Source organism: Echinops telfairi, unplaced genomic scaffold, assembly GCF_000313985.2.
Source record: "Echinops telfairi isolate 266 unplaced genomic scaffold, ASM31398v2 ScPeMD7_31;HRSCAF=116, whole genome shotgun sequence".
NCBI lineage: Eukaryota > Metazoa > Chordata > Mammalia > Afrosoricida > Tenrecidae > Echinops > Echinops telfairi.
This window is the reverse complement of record NW_022103928.1, coordinates 23,551,261-23,561,716: the sequence shown is the minus strand read 5'-3', so window position 1 is coordinate 23,561,716 and position 10,456 is coordinate 23,551,261. Positions and strand designations below refer to the sequence as shown.

At 44.5% G+C, this 10,456-nt stretch overlaps 1 protein-coding gene across 1 annotated transcript in view; it reads right to left on the bottom strand.

The window, feature by feature from the left end:
- Positions 1 to 7,033, bottom strand: part of DNASE1L3 (deoxyribonuclease 1 like 3) — a 25,659-nt gene extending 18,626 nt beyond the window's left edge. Inside the window, exons 1-2 of the mRNA XM_013004596.3 lie at positions 6,709 to 7,033; positions 120 to 148 (exon numbers count right to left, since the gene is read on the bottom strand). Of these exons, the coding sequence (XP_012860050.1) occupies positions 120 to 148; positions 6,709 to 6,849 (170 nt within the window). The 5' untranslated portion in view covers positions 6,850 to 7,033. The remainder of the gene's footprint in view (positions 1 to 119; positions 149 to 6,708) is intronic.
- Positions 7,034 to 10,456: the final 3,423 nt, after the last annotated feature.

Below are 10,456 nucleotides of genomic sequence, written 5' to 3'. Positions count from 1 at the left end.
TCTAAGGTGCGGGTGGCATTTGAAGAGCTCCTGGGAGGTGTGATGATTGAACAAGGAGCCCAGGAGGGGCTCCGTCAGGTAAGCATCCACCTGGAGACTGAGGAGTAGACCAAGCCCACGATCCTTGGATCCACTGGGCTTTTTCTGTCTGTGGGAATGCAGCGGGCTCAATGCCACAGAGTATCCCCGAGGTTCATTTTGTCCTTGCCACCAAAGACACGGAGCAGTGGGATTATGTCACCGGCTTTCTGCTTGCACAACAAGGGCTCGAGTTCTTTCCCTGGAGGCTGAGGGTGGGGGTGGGGCAAAGGGAAGAGACACCAGCACCAGCACAGCCTGTAAGACATTGTCCTGGGCTGGGATCCATCTGCCTAGGGACAGTGTTTGGATCCTTCCCTCAGGATCCTTGGCTTCAGCCACCCAGGTCACCACGCCAGCCTACTGACTCAGTCAGTTGCCACTGCCAGGCCTTCTGGAAGACACGTTAGAGTGTATCAACGGTCTTCAGATGCATGTACGTATATGCTTTAGTTTAGTCTTTCCACTGTGAAAAAAGCCTTTTATGGAGAGGACATGCCCACTGCTTCTTTGTGCCTCTGTTTTCTTAGGGGTGTTGGTGGCCCCCTGGTGGCACAGTGGTTAAGTGCTCAACTGCCAACCAAGGATGGGTGGCTTCCACTCCAAGGGAGAAAGATGTGGCAGTCTGCTCTGGACAGAAACCCTCTCAGCAGTCGGACTCTCTGCTGCAGGCTTGCCAAGGGGTGGAATTAACTCATTTACCACAGTGGATCTGGTTTGGTTGGGGGTCACTCCCTTGAGGGGGTGCTGGAGGGTACAGTGGGTACCAGGCCACTGTCAGTGTCACCATCATTGGAAGCACCCAATAACCATTCTTACGATGATGTATACAGATAAAATGGGAAGATTTAAGGATCCCCAAATAAGAAAGTGTGAATGAAGTATGTTTTCAACATAGGATAGGGCATTATAAAGCATTCATTACAAGTCATGGTTTTTGTTGTGTTAAGACGAACAACATGGGGAGTGTGTCTAATAGCAAACACGGTGCAAAGCTGATGGTGCAGGGTAGTTTCTATGCTGCAAAGTGGGTGCAGAGCTGAGTATTTATTTTTGCACAGGAAAATGCCTGTAGAAAAGTCCTCTAAATGCCAACAATTATTGTCTTTGAATGACAAGAGAATGGGTGTTTTTTTTTCCTTCTTTTTTGTGTTTCGTTATTTTCAGAATAGCTCATAATGAGCACAAACGCCTGTATAATTTTAGGAAGTTGAAGTTAAGAAAATTGTTTGATGAGGAAGGAATTGAGGGAGAGGTGCTGGTGGCCAGTATTCATTAAGATACACTAGGCAAGATTCTAAGTGCTTCACATAAGTTAATTGAGTTGTCCTATATAAAGTAGCTAATACAGTCACAGGGAGGGCTTGGGCTTTATACTTGTTAGGTCTGATTATAAACTCATTGAATTCTCACAATAACCTTGCATTATGGGGTCCTCTTATTATAGTATTATATACTTTGGGACTCTGAAACTCAGTTGAGTTAAGTGCTTCGAACATCAAGTGAATGTTGAGATTGGGATTCAAATTCAAGTGATCTAGAGCAATCATCTAGAATACAATTACTCATCAGGAACTAAAGAGAAATAAGGGGGAAAAAATCGCAGGAAAGAAACTATTCAGCAGGGCTAAAAGCCTGCATGAGTCATGGCCTCATCTACCTTGAAGCCGGAAGAACTAGATGGTGCCCAGCTACCACTAACAAACATCTGATCAGGGCCACAGTAGATTGACCCTGATGGGAGAACAATGTGAAGCAGCACCCAAATTCTTAACATCTTCAGACTTATTAGACCAATTGAGATTAGAAGACTACCTGGAACTCTTGCCCTGAGATAATCTTTAAACTTTGATCCCTGAAATGATCTTTTAATGAAATAACAGATTGACACACAAAATAACAACTATTACCAATTAGTATAGTGCTCCATTAATATATGAGGGGGACCCAAAATATCTTCAGAGTACACATTTTTCCCAGGTGAGCAACGAGCAACTCACTCTGAGTGCACCCAGTGGCATCACTTAAGAAGATTCTCTTTGCACACAGTGAATTTTTTTAGTAAAAGCAGTTTCACTCGAACCTCATTTTTTGTGATGGCCGATTTAAGAGAACAGCATGGGACTGTGAAATTTTATTTCCTGTTTAGGAAAAATGCTGCAGAAACTACTGTGTTGTTGAACACAGCTTACAAGCACAGCATTATGGGAAAAACTCAAGTGTGAGAGTGGTTTTCTAGTTTCAAAAAGGATGAAATGTCGATTGATGACAGACCTCATTCTGGACATCTGTCAACATCCCAATGACAACAATTTTGACTCGTAGTGCATTTGGAGTTTGTCCCGCCAGGTCAGACTGTTAGTCAAGCTTTCTATCTAGAGGTTCTGAAAAGATAGTTTAACAGTGTGTAACAAAAAAGGCACGATTTGTGTAGAATGGGGGACTGTTTTTGCCACCATGACAATTCACCTGCTTATGCAGCCATCCCAGTGCACCCGTTTTTAGCAAAAAACCCAGCATGCCTCTCCTGCCCTACACACCTTACTCACCTGACCTCACTCTTTACGGCTTCTTTTGGTTTCCTCGAATGCAGAGGGACATAAAAAGACAGCGACATTACGATGTAGAAGAGGTGAAGCAAAAACCAGGGAGGTGCTGTCAGCCATCTAAACAGATGAGTTTTGAAAAATGTTTCCAAAATAGAACTGCAGATTTGGCAGGTGTATGGAGTGTAATGGAGAGTACTTTGAATGTGATAAGGTTGTTTTATAAAAAATATTGAATATATAGCTTTGAAAATATGCAGGGGTTATATATTTATATGAAACCAAAGCATGGGCAACTGTTCCAAAGTGAAGATGAGAAGATAAGGGGCAGGGACACTGGGATCAGAACAGCCAGAGTGCAATGAAAGAGAATGCTGGCACATGTGGAAAATGTCATTAGTGCCACGGAGCAATATGAGTAGAAATTGTGAAATGGAAACCCAATTTTCTCTGTAAATTTTCACCAGAAAAGAAAAAAGAAGATGATTTTTATCCAAGTGATCTAACTACAAAGCTCTTTCTTGAGCCCCATACTCACTGATCCAGCAAATTAGCACATCCTCCTGATTTGCCCCTCCTCGGGGGCCAAGGTCGTGGATCAGTGCAGGGCAAGCATGGACGCTGGCCCATGGTCCTTTTCCTGAGTGGAGGGGTTAAGACCCCAGCTTTCCTGTTTACAGCCCAGCCACCCCTTTCCTTGCATGGTCAACATCCGTACGTGTTCAGCAGTTATGCTTTCCACTTCCCTTGGGAAATCTGGGACTATTTCCTGTTAATTAGAATCAGCATTGCAGTCAGCAATGGGTCAAGATCCAATTTCAGAAAGGCATCAAGGTCCTATTCAGAATAGTCAACTTCAGTTGGTTTTCCCATCCATCCATGCATCCATCCACCCATCCATCCATCCCTCTTATCCAACCTCTGGTTCATCAATCCAACATATTTTATCGAGGGCCTGTGGTGTCCCATAGAACATACGAGGCCTGTGTTTACTCCTAACATCATCTGCCGTGCATGAAAGACCCAGAAGAGAGAGTTAAGAAGGGGCACCACACTGAAATCAGTTGGGCCCAGTCCCCGAAGCACAAATATCTTCCTAAACTTAAATATGGATTTTAACATGGTAAGATCAATAGAAGTAAATGCCCTAGTCAAGCCTGCTACAAATAAGTTGTCTACAGTTTTCTGATTTTTAAGTAAGTATTACTGGGTAGTGCTGCATTCTCTCCTGTGTGGAAGAGGGGAACAGCACGGCACCGTCACTTTCATGATGGGCTTGGTTCCACCTCTTCTCTTTGGTTGCTATGGACACCTGGACCAGTCACCCTGTCTTTCTGAGCCTTCGTTTTCTTCTTCGGAAAACGGGGCTGATGCCATGTGTATTTAACATGTGTTATTGAGACAATTCCCGTTCATGGCAACTCAATCTGTGTCGGAAAAGAACTGTGTTCCAGAGAGTTTTCAAGGGATGCTGTGTGTGCGTGTGTGTGTGTGTGTGTGTGTGTGAGAGAGAGAGAGACATTGTTTTATGAAAAGCCTTATCAGTATTCCTAAACCGTAAACAATGGGAAACTAAAGCATAAAAAGAAACATGCTATGGATAACTAGACAAACACCCTTAAATCTTCTTATTGCCTTTACACAGCCAATGCATAATATTGAAGCAAAATTCATTTTTTATTAAGCAAACATTTTTTGCATAAGCTGCCTTCTCCTTATCTTTCTGTGCCTTTCTTTTTTGCTTGCCTTTCAGCAATTCTGCCTGGAGAGCTTTATCTTTGGGTGCTAGCTCCTGAGCTTCTTGGAGATCAGCTGGTGCTTGATCATAGTCGTTTAATCCTTATCACCCTTCAGCTCTGTGGCATAGTCCTTGTTGTCTGACGAATCTAGTTCAAGAGCCTCCCAACCGGTGTCAGTGGTTCCTTGCCATCTTTAGTGTACAAGACGTGTCATCTATAGTGTCCAATATTCAGTGCACAGCTTAAAGCTACAGGTTTAGCTTGGATCTATCTGCTTTCTCAATAACAGCCATTGAACCTGCTTCACAGCTTAAAACTTTTTCTTACTTCTCTATGGCCATCTCCCAGTTCTGAGATTTAAAAAGTATTCCCAAAGTTTTTTAAGTCTTCTAATATATCTATATATTTGATACTTTCTCCACCTGTCCCATTCTGAGGCGAGAAGTCCTCGCCCTGAATATATGAATTCCTTAATTATTCAATGGAAAGATACCCTTTGAAATGGAGCGGTTTTCCAGTTATGGATCCAACACCTTTTTCTCCAGTACATAAAGCATGAAAACTTTTTGCAGTTTTAGGAACAATATCTCCGGACAGTGCTAAGATAGTTCAACCAATTTGCTCCCCTCTGATGTCCACACCAAAGGAGACTCGGGGGTTTCTGGGGTTGGAGGGCTTAGGGTGGGAGGAGGGGTGCAACATTTTGACTTCCACATGCGTTTGGAGGTGGGCTGAAAGACACCTTGTGTTACAACATACCATGGCTGTTTTTTAGAACTTGGACCGTCTCACCTTTCTTGAGAGGTGCCTCTGAGTGAATTCAAACTTCCCATCTTTTGGTTCGCACTGTTAACCATTTTGGACCATGAGGGGCTCTCATCTGGCATTAAGTAAGGATATAAAATATCTGACTGACAGTAGACAGTCAATGGACCCTGTAAACACTCCTATAGGCTTGGAATTTGGGCTCAGCTATAAGTGCTGCTGAGTGGCTCTAGTAGTATTTTGGGATGATCTCTGTTTACCGGCGGGTTTTCTAGCCTTGACAGAAACTTTAGACATACTTGGTACTAGACGTGACTGGCTGGTGTTCATTGGCCAACCTTTCAGGGCACAGAAGCCCAGGGGAGATGCCAAGTGTAGGCGACCCACCATGGAACTGCCTACGAACAAAAACACGGTGCTTAAGACTAGTGGTGTCTCCCAGAACGGAGTGAAGGAAATGAGGGTAAACCAGCAGATACACAGGTTCCACAGGTCCATATACGGGGAAGGAGGGAAAACCACGAACTTGCCTGTCACCTTCTCTGTTGAACCACAGAGCCACAATTCTCACAGGTTTGGCACAACTGTCACAGCTAAACAACCACATTTAGGAGGCCCTGGGCACTGTCCCAAGGGCAGGGCCATTAGGTCTGAGAGGCCTGTCCAAGTAATCATAGTACATGCCACTCCCATGTAATCATTATTTTGGGACTGGCATGTACTGTGCTGACTCGTCTAATCATAATAATAACACCATGGCTCTCATCAATGAACACCTGCCTTGTTGGGCCCTGCTGGGGCCTTCCACGCCTTGCATTCTCTCCGCCAACAGGTTCCACAGGGAGCGTATGCCATTCAACAGAGAGGAATCCTCTCTGGAGTCTCAGAGAGGTGAGGGAGCTTCCTGGGCTCCCACAGCTGGAAAGTGGGAGGTGAACACTGGGCTGCCCTGTGACCTCAGCCTCTCTCCACAGGACCTGTGCTGCTTTCTAAGGGAATAACCACCCTGTCAGGGTCCTGGAGGAGTTTTCCAATTCCAGTATCAAAAATGAATAATCAGGTCAACTGACTATAGTGTGACTAGAGTCCTCAGACATTGACCCTCTCTCCTGAAGGAAAGCATTAGAGAAGGGAAGGCAACGATTGGAGAGCCAGAGACAAGGAAAAGGGAAAAGGAGGAGAAAAGAAAAAAGGAAGTCCAGCAGTTCGAACCCACCAGCCTCTCCATGGGAGAAAGATGAGGCAGTCTACTCCTGCAAAGATTCCCGCCCTTGGAAGCCCGCTGGGAAGTTCCACTCTGACTGATGCAGTGTGGACTAGAATCCGCTCCACAGCGGCGAGCGGGCTGGATATTCTCCTGTGGAGAAGATACTGTCATGGGCACCAATTCACAGGTGAGGGCACTGAGGCACAGAGAAGTGGGGTGGTGATGGTCACTCCTGCTGTTACTGTTTTCCAAACGCCATGCCAGCCGTTCCCTTCCCCTCTAAGAGGTGACTTCCATTAAAAGTCCCCAGAATCTCTTAAAGGCCGCGAGCCATAGAGAGGGTCTCAGGGGCTAACAGGGAAAAGGGGCTCACCTTCACAATGACATCCATGGTGTTCTGGTCTTCCTTCTTGGATTCCCCAAAGGACCTGACATTGAAGGAGCAGATTCTCAGGGCCAGGGCGTCCTGGGTGGAAAGGAGGAGGAGCAGGAGGGGAGGCAGCAGCGGAGACATCCCGGGGCTGCTTCGGTTCAGAATTCCCTGAGAAGACAGCCGGGCGTGGAGCGCCACCTCCGTGACTCCACAGAGTTATGAAGCCAGCAGATAACAGGAATGACGGGATTCTTGGCTGCCACTTTCACTTCTCGGAGGAACTGAAGAGCACGTGTTTCATTCCTCAAGGAAATGGACCAGCCTTCCTGAAACCCCCGTTTTTATCACCTTGGGGAGGAAGTTGCCTAGCCTAATTTAGGCACCTCCTCTGCACAAAGTTCCCAGAGTCTCACCTCTGGTACCATATCTGGCCGTCTCTGCTGTGGTGGCTTGTCATGTGGCTTCTCTGACCTACGATGAACTCAGAAGTGGTCTAGAGTACTTTGTGGGGTGAATGACCTTCTGCTGGGGGTCAGTGAGACAGGGACAAGGGGGGTCTGCTGCTACAGGAAATTCCCCTGTGTTTCCTTCCATCCCTGGGATTTGGAGGCCAGCTGTCCCTGGTCGCCACGCCCAGACACCAACTCTCTAACTGCCCTGATGGGTGTAAAGGGAGTTCCACACTAGTTTGAATTACATAATTTTTGGGGGTTTGTTTTAGTGTACATGATTTAATACTAGCACTGTGTTGCCAAGGAGAGCAATTGCTGGTTCGCTAGACTATGTCCTTGGACTTTGAGGACGGCCGAAGCCCCCACAATTTAACCCAATGTAATTTTTAATATTTGTAGCCGTTGGGCGACCCTGAGAAAGGAAGTGTGTGCATGAATTATGGAATTTCAGGGCACATAACGTGAGTTTTAGAGATTGGGGCAGGAAGACGTGTAGGTCAGGAAAACCAAAGAAATGTGAACCCAATGAGAGCTGTAGACTTCAGTAAGGAGGATTCTGTGAAAAGGCCAGGTCACAAGAATTAAGTTAACACCGACATCTGGATCTGATGCGTTGTTGATGGAGCCACATAAATAGAGGAAAGTGCTATAGTGGTGTCCCCGTATATTCAGTCAGCATCCTGACCAACCACTCCCAGGTATTTTAAGGTAATTGCCCTCAGTATCACATGGAAGTACTCGATGGTTCTTGAGTTCGCAGTGAGATGAATTTCCTGGCTGTCTGCAAGTCAATCGAACTTCATGGCTGGTTTGATCTCTAGTAAGTAGATCTGACTAACTGGGCGGTAATTGTCTTCCTTGGTAAATGGACATCTTCGAACCACAGGACATTTTGGAAAGAACTATTGAAATGTTACCTAGAGACTCAGAGCCATGATATACGTGTCCTGTGTGTTTCAAGAAGGGGTATGACCATGTTTGGTATTTTATGAACTTGTAACATATGTGCTAACTTGGTCTTGTAACTCGAATATGAAATCTGTTTGGGGGAGTTTATTTCAATTTGTGATTTTTTTTTCATTGAAATTCTTCTAAGTTGACATATAGTTCTGAAATATTTATAATAATCTTGGGTTAGTAGTGCTTTATGAGACTTGGCAGGATTCTTTCAAACCCCAAAGGTTTATTTTTTTGTGAGTTCAGCCTTTCGAAGGATTTGAAAAAGGAGATGATTTGGGGAAGGGGTGGGGTGGATAAAAGGGAGCTGATGTCAAGGAGTTCAAGAAGGAACAGAATGTTTTGAAACTGATTTATGGTAGCAATTGTAAAATAATGCTTGATGTGGTTGAACTATGGAATGATATGATATCTGTATTAACTACCAATAAAATGGTTTTGGGGGAAAAAGAAAATGAACCTGTTAAATTTATATTTTAAAGACATTTTCAATGTTTATAAATGGGACTAACTCTTCAAAAAGAAACGGTATACATCTGCTGAATTTAGGGTTGCCACATTTAACCAATAGAAATACAAACCACTAGTTCAATTTGAATTTCAGATCATTCCAATTTAACTGAACATCCTGCATTTTATCTGACAATCCTACCTGGATTTATAAATAGGAAAAAGAATTTTTGTAAGCTGTGCTTAAAAGCATGACTTTGCTAAGGTAATAATCAGAGTCTAGGAAAGTTTTTAGCTTCCAGTATTAAAAATGAACAAGTTTTTAGGATAAAGAGCATCAACTAATCAAATTTTAACTTTGACTATTTGGATATTAATTGAAAAACAAATTAAACCCCAGAATGGAGGTTTCTATACATAGAAATTACCTTTGAGGACTTAAAAACAATTTCACATCAGTCGACAGAAAGTTTTCAATCGATCGAAGAGATTGAGCCCATTTTGGTAACTAACGTATCTTTTTCATGACATTGGACATTTTTTAAAAAGTGCCCGACAATCACAGAAGGGCAAACATTATACGACCTCACTTATATTAAGAGACAAGAATAGGCAAATGCATGGAAACCAATGTTTACTAGTGGTTACAGGGTCACCGTGTGTCAACTGGCTTGATGGCCAAGAGAGTTCTATATGTTTTCCTATAGTTCATTAGGTTTCTGTCCATGATGGTGGAAAATCTGCATTAATTAAGGCTAATAGTTGTCCAGCCAATTAATGTAATTGATGTCAACAAGTTACACACCTGTAAAAAGTGGAACTGACAAATGCTGTGTGGTATAAGTTTTACAAAAAGATTTTAAAAGTAACTGCTAAGGTGCTTATGTGCAATCGAACACCTCTCGCTTTGGGTCCTTGGTTTGCAGGGTTAAGATCATGGTCTCACAAGGCACCCAGTTCATTGGCCTAAATTTCAGGGCTTCTGTTGTTTTCTAGTTCATTGCTTAGTGCCTGGGGTCTTAACATTTGCGAAGAGCCACCTGACGTTCAGCAGTGGTTGTACCTGGAGCAGAAGAAGAGGGCTGAGAGTCAGTACCAGGAAGATGAAGTGGAATGCGTGACTGACTGCCCCGATGACACCTGCCTCCTTGGCCACGCGACTAGAAAAACTGGATAGTGCCCCGCTACCAATGCCAAACATTTTAATCAAGGAATTTCTAAACCTTGATCAAATAAAGTGGGAGTGGGGGTGGATACAAAGCAGAATTTCAAATTCTCATGGAACATAGATTTTCCGGAGCCAGGAAGGAAGAGTGAACCCTTGAAACTATTGCCCAAAGATTGTCACTAACCCTTCACCCTCTCATCAGGCACACAGCCCTTGAGACCGTCTTTAAACTCACCAGCAGGCTAGCATGACTAGTGAAGAATGTTTGCCTGGAGCTCCATACCCTTGGATGAACCATTGACATGGGATCACCTAACCACCTCGACCTGAAAGGGCGGCGTCAGCTCAGGGACTTGTGAGCTGATGTTCCTGGGGGAGGAGGAGCACGTGGCACCATTGAAGGAGGCCTTCAGTGTCACTGAACTGTACATGGAGAAAGATGGACTGGTGTCTGCTTTGTTGTGTTGATTTCCCACAGCAATGCAAGAAAGAGAGAGAGAGGAAGAAGAGGATGAGAAAAGGAAGAGGAGGAGGAGGAGAGGAGGAAGAGGAGGAGGAAAGGAAGAGGAGGAGGAGGAGGAGAGCGCAAGCTCTCCTGGAGTCTGGAAGGAAAATCTTGAGTGCTTGCTCGAATGGAACCCAGCTAGGTGCAGGTGCTGTGCCATCATCTCACTCAGTGCCCTTGCTGTGATGCTGCCACCTTGCTACAGAGGCTTGTGCC